General features: G+C 36.5%; 1 protein-coding gene across 1 annotated transcript in view; it reads right to left on the bottom strand.

Moving 5' to 3' along the window:
• Nucleotides 1–12,724, bottom strand: part of Plppr1 (phospholipid phosphatase related 1) — a 142,328-nt gene extending 129,604 nt beyond the window's left edge. Inside the window, exon 1 of the mRNA XM_026379676.2 lies at nt 12,662–12,724. Coding sequence (XP_026235461.1) covers nt 12,662–12,724 — 63 coding nt within the window. The remainder of the gene's footprint in view (nt 1–12,661) is intronic.
• Between the last annotated feature and the right edge of the window lie 13,704 nt (nt 12,725–26,428).

Raw genomic sequence — 26,428 nt, 5'->3', positions numbered from 1 at the left:
CTGACGAGAACAACTCAAAGGAGGATAAATATATTTCAGTTCAGTTTCAGAGGTTCAGTCTATGGTCAGCTACTCCACAGCTCTGGGCCTGAGGGGAGGCAGAACATTATGCCCAAAGGGTATGGTGGAAAAGGGCTGCTCAGCTCACGACAGTCTAAAGCAGAGAGCTCCACTTGCCAGGGACAAGTACCAAAGGCACGCCCCCCCCAGTGATCTACCTCCTCCTGCCACGCCCACCACCCAATAGCTATCACCCAGGACAAATTATTAATCTGTCAAATGAATTAAACCACTTCTTAGGTAACAGCTCTCATAATCTAATCATTTTATCACTGAACATCTCTGCATTGTCTCACCTCATAGTCAAGCCATAATACCTTGTTATAAACATTTTGAAATAAATTTTATAGTCCTGCTTTTGAAATTTGGCTAATGAAAAAAATAAGCTGCCATTGATTGTGAAAGGGTCAAGAGTCACGGATTATCTGATCTTGGACAAGTAACTAAAACTCTCTGAATCTCAGTGACCCTACAGAAAACAAGAAGGGGCTGCATAAATGATCTACAGCGTGTTTAGCACAAAGAGTCTATGCTACTCTCATGAACTATGAAATGTTTCTAGTGGTGGTCAGTGCATGGGAGTAGCACAGGGCATGGATTTTTTATTGATGTAACATGCCTAAGGAGACTGAGAACTAGGTTCTATGGCCAGAGCTGCCAGTTGAGTAGTCAAGACAGTAGTTTCATACAATTGTACAAGAAATATAGTTCTAAAGCTAAAAACAAGGATAAATATTTATTTAACATAGTCAACAATTTAACATTAAGAAATTCAAGCATTTTTTACATTTTCTGAAATAAGACCAACAAATGAAACATTAAGTAATATTTATATTAATACCACCTAAAGCTGGCATTGGTGAAGACTACATAGAATGTGTTGTAAAAATAATCAAATGCGAGAAAGAGCAACCCTCACCATTTTTTCTAGTCATTCTATTCTAAAAATGATGTAAGACTGAATTTTTTGCAAATATAAATAGTATTCAAATTGCAAAGAGTACTGTATTTCTTTAGAAAAACACACATTGATAACAATAAATCTTTAAAAAGGATTTCTTCTTTTTGATTAAAAAAAGAAGTGCAAAATTTGTGCTTTACAACCCAACATTTAGAGACAGACATCAATTTTTGTGCATATCTTTTCTTTCTAGGCCTATTGTTGTAGGGCATATATGCATATTTCCAAAAGGCACCATATTTGATGTGTGTGCTGCCCATTGTGTAGACAGGTTATCTGGCTTGAAGCCTGAAATATCCAGTGCGGTGACTCTAACACACCTGACATGTCTGAGAAGTTAGTGAGGCTGCTAGTCTACAAAAATACTTCCCATCAATAATCTACATGGAGAAAGTGGAAGAAAAATCAAGGTAAGAGAGATGCCTTTAGATACTGGTCCTTCTACAAGCACATGGATTCATGCCTAAGTCGTATGAAATAAGGGCTGCAGACACAACTTAAGACACAGTGTCCCACTGATGCTCAGGGGACAAAGCAGACATCAAGTGTGGGAGCAGGGCTTCTTCCCTCCTGTAGAGGAAACACTAGGAGCTCAATATTAGCATCCCTCTGGGAGCAACGCCAGCAATAGCAGAGTGAGGAACATTTACATGGTTTCCTTGCTTGAGGAAATGGATGTGCATGGCTAGAGTGATGAAGAAAAAGATGGCTTTTGTTATCCAGAAACTCACCCTAAGAGAGTACATCATGAGCATATGTGGCAATCCCAAGCTTACTTGGGGAAGCCTATGGGGCAGTTGGAGTTCTCTATGAGCAGGTGTGAACAACAGAAGGTGATATTTTAATTCTCATTGAAGCTATGAATGCCATCCTTATTCACAGGTTGATGAAGTCTGGTTAAACTTAGATTACAACTGTTTTGAATCCATTCTCTTCACTTTTTGCATACTTATCCAATTGGCTGTTTCCTTATGGAATTATGTATTTTTTTCAACATAATTTTAATGAATGCATAATGCTCTATGTAGGAATCAACATGGACTTTTTCATCAGTGTCCTATAGTTTAATATTGGAGCTTTATTTTTAATAGTATAAACAATTTTATGATAAATTAATCTTATAGCAGAATTTTCCATGTTCATGATTATTTCTATAATTTAGACTTATTAGGAGTATACTTTGGGATTGAAGGAGAATATAAAGTTCCCAAAATTTCACTGCACACTGTCAAACCACTATCCACAGGTTGCAATTTCTACATCCTTCTCTTAAAGTGAGCATTCCTCTAAAGTCTATTTTTATAGGCTATGAGATACATTAGATTTTTTAAAAAATAAATGACACCGTTGCACTGGCTTAGAAATTCCATGGAAGTTGGAACTAAGGTGTAAAAGAAATACAAGCCATAAATACCAATGATCACTATATCCATGATCACCTAGACTGGTTCATATTATATTTATAAAAGGATGAATTCTATGAAAGAAAAAACGCAGCACAAAGCAAATAGTGGATTCATCTTCAACCTGAACAAAGTAATAGACAGCGTCTTGTCTCTTGAAGCATATTATGTCCCTGAAAAATATAACGTATCTAAGTTCAGAGTCTGTCAGTATCTTGGTGTGGCTATCTGGACTTATGCCCCGTGGAAGAATGTAAAATTCTTTGAGGACCAGAATATTGATGTATCCATCCCAAAATTATGAAGAATGCTTGGTTTAAATAATGTTTAAATAATGTTAATTCTCAGGAAAACTAAGAGGGAGCATGTTACCAGATGATATACAGCCCAGGAACAAGGTAGTCCAGAGAATGACATAAAGTATGTGGTAGATTGAAGAAAGCATTCTAGGGTAGAATTTGGGAAATGCCACTTGGGTATATATGGTCCTTAGTTAGGTTGCCATCTTTGGAACAACATGATTTGAAGTCATAATAAAATGTCAATGTCCTCCCAGTCCAGTCACTCTTGTAGAGTTAGAGTCTCCTGTCAATAGCAAACTGATCATTGCTTAAACTCACAGTATCAAAGAAAATCTTTCTATCAGTTCTATTGGCTATATAAACCATTTAGTATATTAAAAAACTCAACAAACACTTGCAAACATCTCTATGAAGTAGCCAAGTAAAACCTTTTCTTATCTGGATGATTTGGGACTTTTTAGTAGGAAGAAAAATCATAAAAATACTGTGTTGGTCACTTAGGCTGTGAAGAATCACTCTCCCTTCAATATATTTGTAGGATGTAACTTGCTGCTCCTTCTGAAATGGAAAAAGGCCACATTTTGTGTCTTTGGGTAATGAAATGTAAGTGGAAGTGACTTATATTAATTAAATATGAAGCTTTAAAAGTCTGTGCTGTGAATCATCACATTTTCTTATCTTTACCAAAGTGACCATGGAAACATGTTGAGATGGAGCCTCCAACAGGATGGTCCCTGAGAGACTGTAATAAAAAGAGTTCTGTCATTGACATACATAGGACTTGCAGTGTAAGAAACTGGATTGTGTTGTGTGAAGCCACTGAGATTTAGGCAGAGTCTATTATTACTGCAGAACCCATCCCATACTATTAGATTTATGCAGAGGTTATTTTAAAATACCAGCTCATAAGATATAGGCTAGGTCAATCTATATACTTGTTTCAAACTCCTATACATTTATGGCTATGGTAGCATCCCACCACAGCCTGTATTGAAATATCTTAACATTTAAAACAGAAATGTAATTTTTTTCAGTATTTTGAACGTGTTAAGACACAAAATGAACAATTTTAGAAAATTGTTTAGATCTTAGAAAACTAGGTGTACCAAATTCAGCTCTGTGGTCAACCTCTAGAGAGGCAAAGAAGAGAATAAAATCCTACAAGGGAGAGTACACGGGAGATTCATGCATGTAAATTATGTTTTATTATTATTTTATCTAAATATGAACCAATGATGTCAAAACAGTACAATTTATATACCTAGGTTGTGGTACTTAAGTGATGATTACGTTATTTTCTGTGCTACAAAGTGAACTTGAGATCACTCAAAACATATTTTTTACAAGAATATTATTTGACAACAATTATAGAAAGCAAAGTATTTCTGATTTATATCAGTTAACTGCAGCAAACAAAACATTATTTCTCAAAGATTTCTAGATATTTGTGATTTATCTGAATTAAAATATAAAAAATTCTTTAAGTTCTTAAAAGAAAGTAGATTATAGAGAGGAAGGTTCTCATTTTGATATTTTCATGTCTAAATTCTGGCCTTTGAACATAAGAGAGAGTAAGGATGTCCTTACTCATACTAGTTCTCCAATGTAGAAAGATCACCTCTTCGACATAACTATGAGGCCAATAATGAAGCCTACACATACATAGTGGGAGAAGCATGAGATTTGCATTTATGTTAAATCAAAATCCCGATTCAAACATGTATCGGCTGTATTGGCTTGAGTATGTCTATTGACTTCTCTGTATTTCAGTTTTTTTCATCTGAAATTTTAAAAACAAAATTTCTATCACATAAGGTCAATATTCTTCAAGTGATATTTTAAGTCCTCCATTTTAGAATGTCAAATATGGTGTCTTTAATGATAGCATACCATTATTTGGTGATATGAAAATCTGAACGACAGATGGCTTACATTTTGAGATACATGCCCTTATTCATTTCATTAAAATATTGACAAGAGCAAAGGAGCTCTCATTCTGACCTCATCCCTTCCCCATTCAAAATCCACCCATGGTACTTTGTAGCACTTACCAGTGACATTTTCTGGATTTATACTGAGGGTGTTCATTATTTTCTTATACTTATTAGAAATTTGTGTTTCCCCCCAGAATCAGATTGGGTCTTTATTATTTTGGAATGGCAGGTTGGGGCATGAGGACAGACCATGATGGAAAACAGGAAGGAGGGTTAGTGGGGGAAGTCTTAGAAAGCCAGGTGTGATGGCTTCTCTAGACCAATTCCGCATCCTTTTCTTGGGCTCTAAAGACCCGATTCTCTCACAACCCCGATTTCTCATCTCCTGAGTTCTTGATCTCGAGAGCCAGCTCCATTTTTTTTTTATTCCTGTCTTCTTTTCCCTTTGTAATCATTTATTTTAACTGAAATCTTGATTCCAAAACATCTAACTTAGACTCAGTGCTGAAGAACAGAGGCAGCCTCACTGGGGAGAGAATCTAAAGACAGGAAAAGATTTCATTTTTAAAATTAACACTGGCATTTAGATTCTATGAAAAAAAATAGATACCTGAATATCAATATTGTTCAGGATTATACATTCTATAGTTAAATGATGCTTTAAGGAAAAAAAATGACTTTTTAATTAATATTTGTCTTTGACTTTAACAGGCCCATGACCGTTTCATTGCTTTGTTTGAATCCTAACCCAACACACTTCAGTATATTTGTAAAATATTCAAAGCCCAGAAACATCACATATCTGGGGATTAAACTTGCTAGAGTCCTCCTCTTGGGGTGAGGGTTTTGACATTCCAGTTACACTTTCATCTTTGTGGTGTAGGAGCCATTCTCTTAAAATTACTTTCATGTTAATATTTATTAAGCACTTAAGTACATGGCAAGAATATTCAGGTACATTACCTCATTATTTCTCAAAAGTGCCCATGAGGAAGTTGCATTTCTTTCCATTTCACAGATGAAGGAACTGAGGTCAAAGAAATATCCAAATTTATACTGGCAGAAAAGGACAGAGCCAGGACTCAACATGAAACACTTTACATCAACTTATTCTCTCTTTCCTCTCCAGTATATACAGTGTCTATGGATGCTTTCTCCTTCAGCAGGAACCAGCAGAGTTTTGAAAAAATTAAAGATGACAGTGTGAGTTAAATATAAAAATCCAAGAGAGTTGCAATCTAGGTCCCAGAAACAAAGAAGCCAATGCTGCTGAATCTAAGCACCTGTAAGCAAAGAGAGGAAGGCAAGGCCAAGAGACATTCTTCTTTCAAAACCTGAGTCACACGAAACAAGAAGCAGAGAAATGGCATGCAGAGTCCAAAAGTGATGATGTAGAATTCCTTTACTACTAGCCCTAGAGGAACACACTCAGAATCATCAAGTTCTGGAATTTGATGATATTATCTATCTTCAGGCTTGTGATTTATAGTCTGGTAAGTTCATACTGAGAAAAGTAAATTTGTCAAAAACAGACAACAAAAATTGCAAGTAGAAGAAACTATCAAAATGATAAAACTGTCATATCTGTACCCATCAAGCCACAATTGCATTCATTATGTCCAAATTCCTGGCACTTAATACTGTCTGCTGAGGAAGCTAAGCTCCATTTAGAGTTTTGCTCTTAGCACAAATATATTTGAAAGAGATTTAGCTGTGTAAGCTATTCATGATTTTATAGAGAAGACAGAAAAATTATCCTAAGAGGAATCTACTGGTATCTGGGAAAATCTGTCAAAAGTGACAGGTAGTGTGAAGCATTTTGGAAAAATACATCTGGTACTGGTTGTGGAGGAGCGTGGGAGACCTCAAACAGCTCACAATCTTGTTTTTCAGAGGTTTCAGCCACCAACTTGAGCGTGTGTCAGAAGAATTCTTTTTGTAGGATATTCAAGTATGAGAAATACTACAGAAATGAAAGGGAAGAAAGGAAGAAAACAGGAAGAGAGAATTAGAGGGAGGGTGAGGCAGGGAAGGCATAGAATGGGAAAAATAGAAAAAGGGACTAAGGATGAAAAACACAGACTATTTGATGTTTTTATCACTATTTTCATTTTTTTTTTACTTCATTTGTTGTAAGCACTTTTATCATGACCAAAAAATGAGGATGAGAGGGTAGATAGTCTCATGTTCATGTAAAGGCTCATTTTTTCCTTTTCCTTTTTCCCCCCACTACTTCTCTAGATTTTGTCTAGTTCAGCATTTGCTATTTTTTTTTTTTTTACTTGTTCTAGTTTCATCAGAGCAGGGAAGAGCTAAAACATATTGGTCAGAAGCACTATTGTGGACTGTGGTGGAAATTTAGTGATTCTGAATTTCCCTCCTATTAGTAATACAAGTTCATGTTCTATCCCTTATGGCCATTATTCTATTGTCAAAAGCTTTCAGCCTAAAAGGCTCTGGCCAGGACAGCAAGGGACATTTAAAGGTCAGCTGATACCCGGAGATGTACAAAGGAGACATATTTCTGCGTGTCTAACATTTAAGGGCTTGGCTTCCAAAGCCGCTTTGTCCATTACATATCATATTTCATCCATTCTGCTGTCCTCCCACGGTTCATCCCTTTTCATTCCATTACCTTCAACACGTGCTCTTATAATCTGCAAACTTTGTTCTCTCTCCAGTGACATTAAGGGCTCATTTTGGCACCATTCCAGGAGTACCTGGGGCAAGACTGATCCTGACGTTTTTGACTCCCTGAGACTTTCTATGCTGCATGCTGCTTCACCAGGCAGCGTCTCTATCACTAATTCCTCCTTCTGGGCGGGTCCAGGCAGACTTGTAATTCATCAGCAACTTTGAATTTTAGAGGCTGGTTGGCATCTATTCTCATCAACTCCCATAAATAAATAATACATCCTCAAATCCAAACCCTATGTTCATATAATTATAATCACCAAGAAAATGCATATCAGTACTCCGCTCTGGGCAGTATGTCTCTCTCATTCCAGGCCTGTATCCCCCACACATATTTAAGGCATGGCCCAACAATTTTAGCTGTACAAAGAACTTAGTGAAATCTAAGTTACAGAACATAGTTACTATGTGAAGTATCCAGAAAGGGCAAAACACATATGCCTTGTAACAATAAATAGATACTGACTAAGTTTTCACTGAATGAATGAATGAATGAATGAAGACATTTATAGAACAAAAAAATGAATTGACAACATTCCACTGCAAAAATCAGCAATGGTTAGCTTTCTTTCTAATTCACAAAAGGGTACCCAAAAATCAAGAGTGGTCACAGAATAAACTGATGCTACAGTACACCTAGGTGGGGGTAGAGAAAGGGGTACATGTCAATCTCAGTACCAGAGCTTGGGATTTAATGCTGCTGGGAATAGGAAATGGGGACTTGGTCAGAACTGAGACTCCTGCATACAATCCAGGATTTCTGAAAACTTGCTTTTCACTTCAAAGGAAAAATGTTTATGTAAATCCACCTGATAGCATAGGAAGACCACAAGACAGATGAATTTTGACTAAGTATACTTTGGGATTGTGCAAATTGGGATTCTGAATATATGGCACAAGCCCAAGGGAAACTTTATGGGAAATCATTTCAAAGTGATGTTCTCCAAACCTAAAGCCCCACATAAATCCTATAGAAGTAAGTTCTACCAAAAATTAGTTTTAGAAAAACCACAAAAATAAATAAGGCAACAATCCACTATAAGCTGGAGACAGGAGATGCAACAGGAGGACCAGAGTACAATAATTTCAGAACATAAAAAACTGAAAGATTTTTAAAATTTTTAAATAATTGAAGATAGATAAGGTACAAAAACATAAACACATGAACAAACATTATAAAATAGACAGGTTTTTAAAATACATGTAGAACTTCTGGAAATTGAACAAGATGAGTAAAGAGACAGGGAATATAGAAAGAATCAGAAGATACAAGGTATATCAAATAAATGTTATAGTAAAAAGAATAGGGATACTGTCTGAAGAGATGATAGCTGACAGGCTATAGGATTAGTGACAAATATGACTTCTTAGTCGAGAAGTAAAACAGGTCACGGCCAGTATAAATTCACAGTTAGAAAATGCAGAACACCAAAGGAAAAGAGCAAAAAAAAGCAACTGGAAAGAAAAAGTGGATTATTTTGTAATAATAATAATAAAATAATTTTAAAGCTATGAGATAGAAAAATAAATTTATCTAGAATTCAATGTCAAGGTAGATTACCATTTCGTATTAATTACAATATAAAGACAACGTCAGGTAAATGTTAAGAATATTTATTATCTATAGGACCTTTGTTGAAAAAACTACCAAAGGATAAACTTCAATTGGAAATTGAAAGAGGAAAGGAATAAAAGCAGCAATAGCAATCGAGAAAATAAACATGGAATAAATGTAAAGAAACCCTCATTGAAAAAGATAGTGAAAAATTTGCTATTATTTTACTTGATTTAAAATCAAGAATGACATACAAATGCTAGATATAGTGGTGCACCTGTAATCCCAGAGGCTTGGGAGGCTAAGACAGGAGGATTGCAAGTTCAAGGCCAGCCTTAGCAATTTAGCAAGGTTCTACACAACTTATTGCAATGCTGTCTCAAAATAAAAAGGTCTGGAGATTTAGCACAGTGGTTACACTCCTGGGTTCAATCCCCAGTACCAAAAATAACAACAACAACAAAATACAAGCATTCAAAGTAACATAAGAAAACTCATTAATTGTTCAAGAGAATGACAGAACAATTGATGAATCTCATTTTAAGCCAAATATATGTTTAGAATTTAAGAATAATTGTAAAAATACTTGAAATGTAATCATTTTGGCCAATAAGGGGGGAATGGGATTAAAACAAATGAAGTGATCTAATCTAAAAGGCAGAGAATAGGAAAAAACATCATGCTTATTCATAATTTAATAATGAAACACCTGAGGTATTCTCTTTAAAGTCAGTAACAAGAGAAATATGTTTTCTATGTTACCACTATCCAACATTATACAGGCAGTCTTAACAAAGCAATAAGAATTAAAGGCATAACAACTAAAAAAGAAAAAGTCCATTATTTGTAGATAATGCAATCATGTGAAAAATTCTACAAAATATACAGACACACTCATAAAATTAAAAATAGAGCTTTTAGAAGTTTCTTCAAGAAAATTCACATACAAATATCCTATACTGTAGCAACAAACATCTAGAACAAACATGTTCTGATCCCCTAGCAATTCTACTGCAAGTGTCAATCCAAGGAAGCTCTTATATAAATGCACACAAAACTAGAAATAAGGATACTTTCAAAAAAATTGTTAAGAGTAAAAAAAAAAAAATAAATTAAGCAAACAAATGAATCAAATTGTCCCTTAGTGAAGTATACTTGCATACTTAGAATAAAATGCCATGTTTAAAATGAATGATCTGGGCTGGGGTTGTGGCTCAGCAGTAGAGCGCTCACCTAGCATGAGAGGCCCTGGGTTCGATCCTCGGCACCACATATAAATAAACAAAATAAAGGTATTGTGTCCAACAACAACTAAAAAATAAATATTTAAAAGAATATTTTTAAAAAGTGAATGATCTGTCAATATGTATAAATCTGTATAATGTTGAATGAAAAGGCAAGCCGCAAAAGTTAGTTTTCAGAAGGTATTATTTATGTAAAATTTCCCTAAAATGTTATGTATAAATATGAACATAGTAAGAAAAATACAAAACATGCATGGGAATCATGTAGGGAAAGGAACCTTCTAGCTTCACATATGTAGGCACTTCTGGATCCACGACCGCAGGACTTTAGCATATCTGCAAAATTTTGTTTTCCTTGAAAAAATATTTGAAGCAAATATGACAAAATTTTAAGCTTTGGTCTTGAAGATGTCTGTTTCATTTTCCATGTTTAAATTCTTTTATAATTAAAAAAAAAAAACAACAGTTGAAAAGATATTCATTGACCCCACTGACATTTTAACCAAGTTGTTTTTGGCCAAGTTTTCTAATGCCATCATTATAATACCTGGAATGATGGATAGAACTAAGCATTAGATTAAAAATGCATGGGAATCATAGGGCCACTTTGAGATTTACCTCCATCCTCTCCATTTTTCTTCCTATTCTACTTCACTTCCTCTTTCTTTTTCCTGCTGGTTTGTGAGAGAAGTCATGATAGATCTCCAAGTTCCATACAAAATAAGAACAATCTAGCAAGAAAAAGAATAAACTATCTCTCCCCTCGATGTCTTTTAGAATTATGTTTGTATCCAGGTGAGCTACAGGAGGACTAATTTATCTCTTTAGCTGCTGCTCTACCAGCCAAGTTCATCATTCACGCATTAGAGAGCTGAAAACCTTCAGAGACTACAGATTCTAGCAATAAATTAAATCTCTTACTCGGAGACTTGGTTTCTGTTTGATTTTTGAGAAAGATCTAAGATAAAAGCCCTGGAGGGAGGATAAAGATGATGACAAATGACTTATTCCCCAATTTCTCCCAGCTTACTTTAACATTTTATGTTTCTTACGACAAAGAAGAAAGCGGTTCCAAAGGTAGTGCTATCCCTTCTATCCTTTCTGCATGAGCAGCAACAATAAGAATTCCTTTTCCTTCATCACAAGAACAGTAACCAGAATCCACAGTATGCATAACATGGAGCTACTGTCTGATCGGTTTGGCCCTGTGCAGCCCATTTAGGGCAGACTATATAGAAAGTCATGTTTATTGTTGTGAGCTGATGTCTTTGCTTATCTTCTCAGAGGTTTAGCTTAGACTGAGTCTGCCTGACTCTTGACTTATGTCAGTTAGCATCTCTGTCCCAACCTTCTCTACCTTTTCCTGATTCTGTTAAACAAACAGGTTCATGAAAATCAACAGAGAATAAATCCTCAAGTACTATTAAACTGCCAACCAATATCCATAAGGTGAAACTCAACAATAGCCAGACACACACATTTGTCCAAAATTCAGAGTGCTCAAAATTATCTCAATACATAGACACAGATGCATTTATTTCAAGGTGGAATTGACTTTAAAGAAAATTATCAAAATGATTCATAAGCTATATATTTAAAAAAATCCATACACTGAAAGTACATTTTTGCTAACTAAGTGGTAGTGTAGCCCGAGTGTCTGTTTTCACATAGATAATAACATATATCAACATGAAGGTTCCTCTGACATTAGGTCAAAAACATGCCTATGGTAGAATATGCCAGAGCTGACCCTTGGAATGGCGACTATGCGGACAGGAAGATCAGGCACTGACTCTTCAGCTCTTTTTACTGTCATATTTTAAACTTGATCTTTAGGATGAAAAATGATCCCTTAAGTCCTTATCTTCTTGAGAAGACAAAAGCAGTATCTTTGGCAAATCAACATCTTATTCTGAGACAACCAGGTAAACAGATTTTTATTTCATTTAAATCGTGATTCCAAATTTCCTAAAATTCCCAAAAGGATGCTGGAGAAACTGTTTTCTGGCACACAACTGGAGCAACCCAACAAAGTAATTCATGACTAAAAGAAACCATACATTATATAAGTTCCCAACACCTCACCAAAGAAAAGTACCCAGTGGAAATGGGCAACTTTATGATTTTTTTTTTTAAATTTGGGCCCCAGGGCAAAAATATCATAAAATAACAACATCAGTAAAATTCTTGCTTATTGAATTCTTAAAAGGGATATTGAATTTTAAAAAAGAATTTAATTAAAATGCTGCATTCTCTTTCATAGTTAATACATTCAGATCACAATTGCAAATAAAATAAATAATTATTCTGTACCCCAAATATAAAGTTTAAAAGCCTTCCTATTTTCTGTCTTCCTATTTAAGAAACATTTTACATAATTATTTTCCAATATTTACCAAAATTTAACTATCAATCTTAAAATTAAACAACTGTATAAAACAATCCAAGCTTTCAGCATAAAATCGGCTATCATTACAATTTACCATAAATTTAAAAAAGTACACATACCTCAACAAATATAAAACATGGGATGATGGAATAACTTCGTTGAGTGTTGTTTCCTACAGCCATTTCTCAGACCATGTAGCAAGACTGCACCGTCTAGAACTGTCCAGACTGAAACAGAAATAGATTGCATGGTGTAAGAGCCATATGTTCAGAAGTCCCTTAGGTACATTCATAAAAATATCAGCAACCCTCTAGATAAGCAGGCTGTGTGCAAACAATGCAAAATAGTGACCTACAGCACAGCGAAGCCAGACTAACAATCATTCCAATGAAAAGCAAATAAGAGATACCAGCTATAAATAGTCTTAGAGCCAAAATGACCAGAATTCTATTTGCTATACCTCTGTGCATTTTGCACAGAGGTATAGCAAATAGAATTCTGGTTTCTAGGCTTTGCTTAGTGCCTTAACCTGGTAGACCGCTGTCACATCATGAAACAGTTTACAACATAAAACATTTTGTTATCATCCCGCTGTGAGTAGCTATTCCTACCTGTGCCTAATCCCTCAGTGTGCAACCCCGTTTCTTAGACCCTTGCTTCTGTCTTTGGAGCTTTCCATCAGTGCACTAACCTCTGACTTCCTTCCTTCACCATTATTTGCCTTGACTACACAGCCATTAACTGCTTTGGGTTAATACATCACTGATCTGTCTCTCTGGGTTCCCTTTGCCCAGTGTATGATCTAGACACAAAACATTAAATCTATACTATTCTCTCAAATTATAAGAATGAAATAGCTGGACAACAGCACATAACTGTTAAAATATTTTATTAGAATATCCCCAACCTGCTTCCAAACTGAAAATGTTCTTGAATTAGGAGTTAGGTTATTTTGGGGTTCTTCTTTTATGAAGCTTGCCAGGTAAAATCATTTTTCCTTGACACTTTTTATTCTCTACCCAAAGCCATGATACACGTGTTTTATATATCTGCTCTTGACAGTTATCTTTTACCTATTTCAATTCTTTGTCATTTCTATCAACAGTTCTTCTGGATTGTGATATGAACTACTCATCTACTTGAATGGCCAACTATACTTTTTTTTTTAAAGGTCATGAATTAATGTTAATATCTGTATTTCTCTCCTTACTAAGTCTTCCCTTACCCTTTTACAGAATAACATTTCAAAATATGACCTTCTCTTTTTGAGGTGCCAACATTTTGCTTATGAATTTAAACCTTCTCAATCAATTTTAATATTACATGCTTTATATTTAAATTATCTGACTTTTTAGACAGCTTATTTTTCCTTTAAAGATGGATGTTATCTGTTAAAAATAATACTCACAATATTATTATTTCACCTATTTTTGATTTAGAAAGAATATTTTCTACATCAAGAAAGGAATCTACATGCATACATGTTTTTACACATTGCTCTGGCAATCATGTATCATTTTCATTTTACCTTTATTAACTTAAATCCTAGAATTCACTTGTCAGTATTAAAAATTCAGATTTTCCTTTTAGCATCAACTAAATACAGTAAAATATATATGAAAAGAAAAATTTTAGTTATGTCCAAGTGGGCAGGGGTATAAGTAAAAGCCAAGAAATTAGATACCTAGTATTTTAGATTACTTCTCCAATTAAAAAGAGCAGCAATATAAGGGAGAATAAGGGACAAACTTTGGGGTATCATATGATATTCTCCCTTATCTTAATTTTTCTGATTCAAAATGCAAGACAGGTGTGCATGTATGTAGGGGGTAGTGAGAGGGAAGGAGAGGGAATTATACAAAGGCATATTTTTTGGGGGGAGGGGGTTACCGGTGATTGAACTCAGGGGCGCTCGACCACTGAGCCAACCCTATTTTGTATTTTATTTGGAGTTAGGGTCTCGCTGAGTTACTTAATGCCTCACAGTTGCTGAGGCTGGCTTTGAACTCAAAATCCTCTTACCTCTGCCTCCTGAGCAACTGGGATTACAGGCATGCACCACCACGCCTGGTCCCCCAAGGCAAATTTTATATATCATGCAATTCACCCATTTCATAAATACAATTCAATGACATTTTAGAAACTTAACAACTTGTATAACTATCACACACACAAAAAAGTTTAGAACTTATCAATGCCCCCCCCCGAAAGAATGCCTATTTTCTATTAAGACTCCTTCACTGTAGAATATTTTCTACATCAAGAAAGGAACCTACAGTATTACCTCCTTTACTGTCTTTCAAGCCCAGAACCATTCGTCTACTTTCTGAATTTATGTTGGATATTTTGAGTAAATATGATCATACAATATGTGGTCTCTTATATCTGGCTTCTTTCATTTAGCATAATGTTTGAGATTTCACTCATATTGTAGCACATATCCCCCTTATTATTACCAAATAGTATTTTGCCATATGGCTATAACAAATCACCAATAAATATAGGTATAAATTCAGGTCATTTCAAATTTGTTTATTGTATCCCATGCTTTTGATAATGATACAAATAACATCAATGTGCAAGTCTTTGTATGGCCATATATTTTCATTTTCATGGTAAAACCTATGAGAGTTATTAGATTACATGTTGAATTAAGTTTAATTTCTAAGAGACCTGTCACAATGTTTTCCAGAGTGGTTATGCCTTTTTACATCCCCACCAGCAGTATATGAGGGTTCCCATTTCTTCACATCCTCATTAACATTTTTATTATCTTTTTTATTATAGCCATTCTAGTGGGTATGAAATGGTATCTCATTGTGGTTGTAATTTGCATTTTGGTAATAACAAATAATGTTGAGCATCCTTCTTTGAGTTTTTTAGCTATTCTCATATCTTTTTTTCATGAAATATCTATTCAAATATTTTCATTTTGTGATTGGATTGTTCATCTTATTATTTCCAAGGTGTTCGAATTATTTGTATATTCTGGATACAAGTCATTTATCAGATATGTATTTTGCAATTAGTTTCTTCTATTCTCTCCCTTGCCTTTTAATTTTGTTAATGATGTACTTTATATGCATATTTTACTAGTACAATAATTTTTAATCAGAGACTATTCTTGTTAAACTTTAATTTCAAAGATGATTGGATACTAATACAGGGATGTGGGTGTGGGGGTTGTTTTGTTTGGTTCAGTTTGTTTTTTTGTGATCCTGGGGATTGGACTCGGGGACTCATGCTTGCTAGGCAAGTGCTCTATCACTGATCTATATCCCTAGTCCACTAGTCCAGATTTTCAACAGCAATTTAAAATGTAAATATATATATATATATATATATATATATATATATATATATTATAAAAGTTGAGGTCATGATGGAATGAAATTAAGTGTTAGGAATCATAAGAAAAGACAACTTAGAAAAATAGATTCAGTGAATAAACAATTTATAGAAAAAATATGGCCAAGGAACATACAAAAAATATTCACAACCTCATTAATTAAGTCAGATTAAGAAAACTAAAACAAACAACACTGAGATATTTCACACTTCTGAAATTGGCAAAAAGTAAAAGTCTGATAGCCTCGAGGGTTGAGCAGTGTGGAGCAGCAGATGCTTTTCCTCACAGCTGGCAGGAGTACCTTGCAGAACAACCACATCCAAAAATGATTCAGCAGTTTCTAGTATGGTAGATGCTCATTCTTTTTACTAAACCCACACACACAAAAAAATACCCTTGTAAAAATTCTCACCATACAAAAATCAATTGCATTTCCACACATTAACAATAAACTATTTGAAAAATAAAGAAAAAAATTCCATTCACAATAGCATCAAAAATATGACATCAGTTATGTTTCACCAAGGCAGTAAAAAGTCTGAACACTGAAAACTAACACATTGATATAAAAAATTGAAGATGAAGTGAAAGTAGGGGGGGAGGCATCCCATGTTCATGGATTGGAAGAATTAATGTTGTTAATGTGGTTAAAAGACTACTTCCCAAAGTAGTTTGCAGATTCAATGTAAACCCTATTAAAATTCCAGTGGCATTTTTCATAGAAATGAAAAAAAAAATCCTAAAATTCCTATGAAATCAGAAAAGTCCCCAAATAGTCAAAGCAATCTTGAACATAAAAGAACAAAGCCAAAGACACCATTTCCTGATTTCAAAATATATATTTCCAATCTACAGTAATGGAAACTATTTCTTTGCTGAAGCTTTCAAGTTTTTCACTTGTTTCGAGCACATTTATGATTGTCATTGAAGCATTGGTACGATGTCTACTTTACAATTCTTGTCCGATAATTCTAACATCTGTATTATCCTGGCATTGGTGTCTGTTGGTTATCTATTCAGCTTGAGATTGTCCTCTGACAGCTCCAGCAGAGGAAGCAGAAATACTCTGTGTATTGGCATATGAAGAGGAAAGTCCAAGATCTCCATTTGTCCCTCTAATACTTGGTTGAGGAGGGGCCCTTTGTTACAGCTGGCAGAGGGAAAGTTCAGGCTTCCCACTAGGTTCCACTGACATCACCCTAGCAGAGATGGGGAGAGATATCTGCTTATTGCTTCTCATATGGCCTCTACTGCCACTGTGGGAAGGTGGCCTTGTTTTTGGTGAGTGGAGGTAAAACTCCTGACTTGGGCTTCCTTGGATACTACCACAATGAAGAGTGGGGAGGGGTGCCTCATTACTGCTAATTGGAGTGGCAGTCTTGACAACCCACATTCTCTCCCCCGCCACTAGGGGGGGGCAGGGGGAGAAGCTCACTACCGCTCAGTTATTAAATAAAGTCCTGGCTCCCCACTTGACTTTCTCTGCCATGGCCATAGCAGGAGTCTGAGGACTCTATTTATAGTCTGGCAAGAGTCAATGTCTAGGCTCACAACCCAGACTTTGCTGGCAGGGGTGGTGTTTGGCTGGGGCCAAGAAGGTATTATCTAGAAGTTTTCTGGCTTGTTAGGCTTTTGCTGGACTTTTGTCCTGTCTGTTGCTAATAACGTCTGCAGTTGCCAGTTTTTTTCAGACCTCAATCTGAGATACGTAAAATAAAAAGAAAATCATGGAACTCACTACTGTATTGTTCCTTATTATCTGAGGTCCTTACCAGTTTGGTTTTTCTCTGCCTCTAGGACTATTTTTATGTTGGTTTTTCATATAATGTCCTAGGTTTCTCATTCTACATAGAGAAATAGAGAAGAATACATCCTCCTCCACTCTCTCAGAAGCAGGAGTTGTTAAAAGTCTTTTTGAAGAATATCATACATGAGAGCCGCAGAGATTCTTGTGTAGCCCAGCTCTGCTGTGTTTTCATGAATTTGAGTTGTTTGGTTCCTCAAGATTCAAAATACCAGAACAAACCACATCATTCATTCATTCTTTATGTGTCCCTAATTTGGATCAGGTAATCCATAAGCATGATTAGAAGCAATGAGCTAGCAAATACTCAGAATTCCAAGAGCTGACCTATCTCAAGAAAAGACTGAAAAACAAATATACAAACAAATACAAGAATATGTTATAGGCACTAACATAAAATAAGAGAAATAAGGGTAGCACAAAAGAATTATCAGTTCCAAATCTTGGGGTCAGAAATCTCTTTTCTGTTATTCACAGCAGACACAACGTCAAGACTCACGATATGTTTTTGAAGCCTATGAAAAGATTTTGGTTTCTTCTGAAATAAAGAGAAACAACTGTTGGGTAGAAAAAGGTTTTAATATATAATTAATATATTCAAGTTTATACCATTTCAATTATGAAATATAAATTTTGCTTTTCATGGAGAAAGAGGCCAATGAAAGCAAAATGACTAAGAATCACGAAACAATAATGCAGCACTGGTAGGAGGAAAGAGAAGGAAAGGTTTGTTAGAGGAAGTGGCCATTTAGGTTGATTGAAAAAGATTTGTTGCTCCCTTACCAGACAGAGGTGAGAGAAGCATTTCAGCTAAAGAGAACAGCAAGAGTAAATGTTCCAGAGATATGAATAAGCCTAACATATTTGTGAGACTCTGAAAAGCAAACCAGGTCAAATGTATGAAATCCAAGAACAAGATGTAGATGCTTCCAAAATCTGTTTATGTACATGCAACTCTTTATGCAAAAGTTCATAGTCAAAATACCTTAAGGGGAAGAAATACAGGATTTGTTATTTCCATATCAGATGATGTTATGGCTTAGATATTAGGCGACCCTCAAGTCTCATGTGTGAGATAAATGCAGGAATATTCAGAGGCGAAATAATTAGGTTATGAGAGCTATAATCTAATTATGGATTAATCCACTGATATGGATTAACTGGGTGGTAATTTAGGCAGGTTGGGTAGGACTGGAGGCCGTAAGTCACTGGGGGCATGCCTTTGGGGTTTGTGTCTCGTCTCTGGTGCGCAGAGTGCTCTTTCTTCCTGGCTGCTTTCCTGTGCTGTGCTCTTCTACCATGATACTTTGCTTGCCCTGTGGCCCAGAATTATGGAGTCGGTTGACTGTGGACTGAACCTCTGAATGCATGAGCCAAAATAAACTTTTCTCCTCTAAATTGTTCTTGTCAGGTCTTTTGGTCACAGTGACACAAAGTTGACTAAAACAGATGGGGGGGGGGAAGGAATCCATATCGATAGACACTGCACTTTATTAATTAACTCAGATTAAGTTCTTCATTTCTAGGTAGTATCAGAATTCCCAATGAAGTCAATGCCATCTCCTGTGTTTCCACAGAGTTTCTCACAAAATTTCCTCTTTAGGCAAAATATAACAAGTCCTATTTAACTCAGAACAAACAAAAGTAATTTTGAAGCCTGAAGTGTCTGGTGACAGAGTACACTGACAGCATTGTCTTGGAGACAGGGTGCAAACAAGCCTCTTCATTTTTATGCTAGGCAAAGTTGGATCCTGCTGACCAGTCAGGGAAATTTTAAGTAACAAAAATGCCCTTGAAAGAGAGTCCCCATGAGTCAGTGGGACATTTGCCCAGCCCCTAATTGCCAGTTGCCATAGTCACAATGGCTGCAGTCCTTCTCAGCAGCTCAGCTTTTATGATTTAGGAGTGCTAGAGCTTGCTCCTTGTATAGACAGTGTATGTGGAGCTAATCTTGCTGAAAATACTCTGGTAGTTCCCTTCAAAGTTAGGATGGTCTGAATGAATAGAGTCAACTAAAATAAAAACCCACAAAGGCAAAGGTTGGTTCAACATATGGAAATCAATAAATATAATCAATCACATCAATAGACTTAAAGATAAGGATCATATGATTATATCAATTGATGCAGAGAAAGCACTCAACAAAGGATAGTGCCCTTTCATGTTAAAAACTCTAGAAAAACTAGGCATAGTAGGAATATACCTCAACATTGAAAAAGCTATCTATTCTAAACCCAAGGCCAACATCATTCTAAATGGAGAAAATTTGGAAACATTCACTCTAAAAACTGGAACAAGACAGGAATGCCCTCTTTCACCACTTCTATTCAACATAGTCCTTGAAACTCTAGCCAGAACAATTAGACAGACAAAAGAAATTAAAGGGATAAAAATAGGAAAAGAATAATTCAAACTATCTGACATGATTCTATACTTAGAGGATCCAAAAAACTCCACCAGAAAACTTCTAGAATAAATGAATTCAGCAAAGTAGCGGGATATAAAATCAATAAATGAATCAAATGCATTTCTGTACATCAGTGATGAATCCTCTGAAAGATAAATTAGGAAAAGTACCCCATTCACAATAGCCACACAAAAAAAATAAAATAGTTGGGAATCAATTTAACAAAAGAGGGGAAAGACCTCTACAACGAAAACTACAGAACTAAAGAAAGAAATAGAAGACGACTTTAGAAGGTGGAAAGATCTCTTGTGTTCCTGGATAGGCAGAATTAATATTGTCCAAATGGCCATACTCCCCAAAGCCCTATACAGATTCAATGCAATTCCAATTAAAATCCCAACATCATTCCTTATAGAAATAAAAAACGCAATCATGAAATTCATTTGGAAAATTATAATATTTTTAGGATTGGTTGGGGATTTTTGTTGTTGGTTTGGGCGGTCAGTTTTTGTTTTGTTTTTGGTACTGGGGATTACTTCCAGGGGTGTTCTATCACTGAACTATATCCCCAGCTATATATATATTATATGTAATATATATATAATCATACACACACACACATATATATATACACGTATATATATACGTGTATATATATACGTATATATGTATATATATAATATATATACGTATATATTTTATATATATATTTATTTTTATATATTTTTTTTATTTTATATATATATATATTTTATATATATACATATATATATATTTTTTTTTTTTAGACAAGGACTTGCTATGTTGCCCAGGCTGGCCTTGAACTTGTGAGCCTCCTGCCTCTGCCTCTAAAGTTGCACTACCATGCCCAGCTAACAGATATTCTTAGAAGCACCAAAAATATGTAAAACTGCATGAATAAATGCATAAAGATATTTCTAAAATGGTAAACTCTTGCAACTCCATTAACTACTAAATTTAGTGTTCATAACAATCTGAAAATGATTTACATGTGAAATTTTTCTCTATTCTAACAATTTGCAGAGAAACTAGAGATAATTGTAAACTGAATTAGCAACTGCAAAAGGTAATTTCAAAAGAAGAGTCACAAAAATCTTTTCATTTCATTTTGCCACAAAATATTTACTGTTGGAAGTAGACTCCTTTTCATGGTTTTGTTATCCTAAGGAGTAGGGCCTCAAAATGCAAGCAGTGGAAACAATCTTAACAACCTTAAAATAACCCTGAAGGGATTTTGCTTCCATCCAAGACAAAGCAACAAACCGGATTTCATGCCTGAAACAACTAAACAATAGACAAGAATAAACAAGACAACGTTATTCAAGAGGTTGGACTGAGGCCATGAAGAGATCCAAAAAACCTGAACAAACAGAGAAACAGAGGTGAGGCCTGAGATTGCCCCAGCTTTATGGCCTGAAGAGAGTCTGTAGGCCCCAGCATCAGGAGAGGAACCAACAAATGGTCCTTGGTCTCCCTGAGCTGGGTAGGAGGCCAAAACAATTGGAGTTGCTAAGGCAGAATTCCAGAGGGCAGAACGCAGCATGGAGAGCGTGCCTGGAGGTTTGCAGAGGGTCTTGGAGTCTTCCGCAGAATACTCACAAGCACATGCAGAGGAGGAAATTACCAAAGCTCCACAGAGAAACCACCCAAAAGGATTAAGGCAACAAAACATAGCCATCAGGAGTCACAGAGACCGCAAATATTTTTGGTCTCACTAACCAAAATAAAAATCCTCCCGGCTCACCAGGTATCAGGGAGTAAGGTATCAGGGAGTAAGGTTTGATAGAATAATAACTCCAATATGAAAACATTTCTTCTTGGGGGACCCCAAGTCATACTGGGAAGTACTCTTTGTAGCATGAAAATTTTATCCTTTAGTTTGTCTATTATAGAATACTGAATATTCTCCAAGCTTCCTTTTATTTTTTTGGAAGACAATTCTTAATACATAACAGCTAATCTTTGGGCCCTGAATGTGTGTTTTTCCCTAGTGTCAAACTCCACCCACCCAAAGCCAATGTGGTGACAGCATGAGCCATGGCCCAGGTCATGGCAAAGGCATCTCTGATGTGAATCTTCCTGGAAGTTCCTAAAAATTTGGTTGGTTTAAGATTAAAGGTAGAATATGACCAGAATCAGGGTGTGGGGGGAGGTGGGTAGAGTTTATTTCCTATGATGACAAATCTTAATTGAAAGTGAAAAGGATTGTAGTAAAAAAAAAAAAAAAAAAAAGGAAAACTAAATGGTAAGGGGAAAAAAAATGAATTAGAGTTACATTTCGTTTTATTCCCCAGTACTCAGGGTGAGCCATAATCCCCGAATGCTGCTCATCTTTAACACATGTTAAATAGGCATTAACTTCCTGGGTGGTTCTGAGCTACCCCTCCCTATTCTGGATCATTTCTATTCAGTGCATGAGCTCCAACCAGGATCACAGTTTGCATTTAATTTTCCAAAGCTGGAAAAACTTATCTCTATTTTAAAGCAACAGACATTAAGGGATAAGAACAAATCAAATGAGAACGTAGGTGAATGCAGAATACATTTCATCAATAGGTCGTGTGGGATTTAGGAATGCACTACTTAGGCTTTTAAGAGAAACGCTTTATTCTGTTCAATTTTAGAGATGCTTTTCAAAGCCTGTCAAGGATGACAATGTGCAGACCCACACACAATAGGAGGGGGCACTGGCACTCCCTTTATCTCCAGTCTCTTTCCTCCAATTTCTCACAGTCAGATTCATGGTTCCAGCTCACGAACTAGCTCAGATTAAGGCAAAAAGATACAAAGGAACATAAAACCCACAATTGAAGGAAACCTAGAATTGGCTCAGATCTTTGCAAAATACCCAGATTCGGGGCCCCACATTGTTGCTGAGTAACTTTTCAGACCAAGGGGTAATTCCAGGGCTCCAATAGTATGTTGGCCTGGTTCGTAAAGCTCAGTCCTCTGCTGTTTCTATTGCTTTGGTCTGAAGAGTCTTCTCACAGTACCTTGGTTTCTCTTTGGATCCCTGCCCAAATCTCAATGAATGACTAGGACTCAGTGCTTCTACTTCTCTACATGAATCCCTTGAATTTACCAGTATGCCTGGTACACACTGCAGTCTTATGTCTGGATGGACATTCTGCAAGACAGCCATTGCCCCTTGTCACCAGCATATGACTTGATATCTAGGGTCCCTGCTGCTGAGCCTCTCATAGCTAAGTGGGCTTTCTAAGGCAGAAGTCTGCCTGGTTAAATATCTGAGCTTGCTATACCTCTGTCAAAACTCCGTAGTCCCATCTTGCAACCCTCTCCATCCTATGCTCAACACGCACCCCCCCACCCCCACCGCAACCTTTGAGCATTCTAGCTACTCACTCAATGTGCCTCAGTTACTTCAGAGCTCCAATGAAATGTCATTTTCAATGGGAACATTTCCTTGCTCTCCCTGCCTGGTTTAGGTCTATGATACACTGTCACCATACTCTTTATTATGTAATTGTTCCATGTTTGTTTCTTTTCTGTATTGTCGTTTTGTCCTGTGAGGCCAGAACAACCTTAACACCTCATCCAGTGCCTGGTGTACAGCAGGTTCGCAACAGATATTGAAATAAACAATGCGCCTCAGCTACTTGGTTCCCTCATGCGTCCTCTTTTCCCCTGTGTCAGTTCTCTCAGTTCCTCAGCTTCAGATTCCATCTTAAGGGTCTTGGGTCAGTCCTCCTACATTCTCGCCTGAAGTCAATCCAGGTCTTGGCTCAATTCTTTCTATTTGCTCCAAATAGCTAAGACTCACTCCACCTTAGAACCAAAGAACTGTGACAAAGTATGTGGAAGTTCTAGAAACTAAATGTAAACCAGAACACATTTAAAATGTAAAGTTGAAAGAGGAAAAATTATTCCACTGAATTCTACCTCTGGGCCTTACTGATATGTAAAAAATCACTTCCAATTACTACTTTAAAAAGTATATGCTGAAGTTCCATAAAAAATTTTAAATAAAAACCCTCAAGTTCATCGAATAGTAAGCCATCTCTGTTAAGACTAGTCTTTCCAGAACAATGATAAGCACAATGATGATACCAACCACCAAGTTCAGCAGGTGGCCTGAAACAGTTGGGAACAAACCAGAGAGCACGGTAGTGCCAAAATCCCTGATGAGAAGGCTCCCTTGCATCATTATGTGGTGCACCACCTGGAGAACTTCTAAACAGGGAGACACACACCTCTGAGAAAAGCATCGCCAGTTTATTTTTTAAGATACTCTATTGTTTACCTGTAACTTTCCACTAGGAAAAAAAACATAAAAGTAGAAGGACACAAAGATATTTTCTTAATTATAAAGTGGTAAGTTAATGTTTCCTTCAATAAAATTAAAGGCTGAAAGAAAATGAGGTTTTGGTGCTCTGTTAAACCGAATCCTTGAAGCACTGGAGCCAGAAGGGGATGGGGGGAGGGAGGGGGAGAGGGAGGCAGGGAGGGAGAGAGAGAGAGAGAAGGGACACACACAAACATACATACTCACACAGTCCCCAAAAGGGCTGAGACATTGGGAAAGCTGCCTCAGAATTCATTCTCAGTTTGAAGTCTTAGGAGAAATAGGCAGAGAATAATTTGTCATTGCTCTCAAATTAAAAGTAATGAATGTGATTCTTAATCATACCTAGGTATTTGTATTCTTCGCATCTTGCTCTGGTTATGAAATTTCAAATGCAAAAATGTAATTGCAATTACCAACAACAAACTCATAATTAAACCCCTGTCATGTTGTCATCATGATCCATATTGTAAGACTGACTACATGGAGGTAAAGAACTGGTTTCTTATGGTAAGAACCTTCTAACAGTGAAAAATGTCCAGTGATCAGCTTTAACATGAATTTGTAGGATGTTAACTTCTATTCTGAAATGGGCTATAATCTCAGAAAGGCTCTGGTGTTGTGGTGTCATAACACTTTTTACTAAACTCTTCTGAAGTCAGGCTTTAACAAGAAAGTTCCATTGTTTCCAAACACCCATTAATCCAATGTGGCTTTATTAATTACCCGCTCAGTTCCAGGCCTAATGTTAGGCTCTGACTGATACAAATATGAGTCAAGCAGGCATGGACAGGAGGCAGCTTGAGACCTAGCAAGAGGGAAAATGCTGGCAGAAATGCAGAATGTATTTTTTTTTTTAAATGAATGTAGACCATGAGAATTCACAGGAAGGAGGAATTATTTAAGGATGATAGTTGTGCTGGCCCTGTGAATGTATGTAAGTTATGAAGAGGCTCTGGAGAAAGAATTTCTAGGTACTAGGAGTGGAATGAGCCAAGTATGAAACAGAATATTCCCTCCTGCATTTGTGGTATGAAACTATGTTTAGGCAAGTTGGGCTAAGATGACAGAGATACAGAGGAATAACCATTGGGTTTAGCTAGGATGGAGATAGGAGCCGAGTTACTAAGTGCCATTCTAAGGACTTAAGATTTTCTTAATTTATTTTGGCTAAGAACATGCAAAATGGGTGGTGGTAGATAATCACCGGAACAAGGGAGACTTACCAGGGGCCACTATCATTTAGATAACAAGTAATTAGAATGACATGAGGGCTAGCTTCAATCCAATTTTTGTGTTCTTGAGATGAACAGGGAGAAGAGGTAGAGAGGAGATCCTGCTTGAATTGGAGCCTCTAGTAAGTGGCCTGGGAAGGGTATTTGTTATGTCATTAAAGTTAGAGGGACCAAAGTGCCCTGTCGGAACTCCTGCCAGCGGCTCCTGTCCACTGACCTCTGAATTCTGTTCTAGTTGTCATCTCTAGGGCACGGTGATTTCTAATGATCCGAGAGACAGGGATCATTAATTAAGGAGAGAGAAAAGGTAACCCAAGATCAAGTTCAGAGTGGGAAATTGCTGGAGAAGAGAGGAAATGCCCCCAAAGACTAGAACTCTAAAGCTGCTGCACAAAAGTCCTTTCGGCTATGGTGGTTCCAGGGTATTAGACAGCCCTTTATGGTCTTGCCTGCAGGGATGTATGTCACAAGCTGTTGTGCTCAGTGGGAGGCTGTGATACTGTTGTTCTGCCAAGCAAGGCTGCATTTTCCAATTTAAAGCTAAGCTGCCCAGGAGCCAGGCTGTTTGTTTTCAGGAGAAACAAGAAAAAAAAAAATGTGTGTATAAGGCAGATGCTGGAGAGGTACAGAGACACAGAGAGACAGAAACAGTCTGTGAGTGGAGACACCATCTCCTCCTGTACATCCACTCCCTGAACCCATGTTTGGTTTGTCAGTAGATGCCCCAGCATCTCCCCCAAATCACTGTGAGAAAGTCCCTGTTCCCT

This window comes from Urocitellus parryii, chromosome 4 (assembly GCF_045843805.1).
Source record: "Urocitellus parryii isolate mUroPar1 chromosome 4, mUroPar1.hap1, whole genome shotgun sequence".
In the NCBI taxonomy this organism is placed as follows: domain Eukaryota; kingdom Metazoa; phylum Chordata; class Mammalia; order Rodentia; family Sciuridae; genus Urocitellus; species Urocitellus parryii.
The sequence above is the reverse complement of the archived record's forward strand: the minus strand, read 5'-3'. Positions and strand labels throughout refer to the sequence as shown.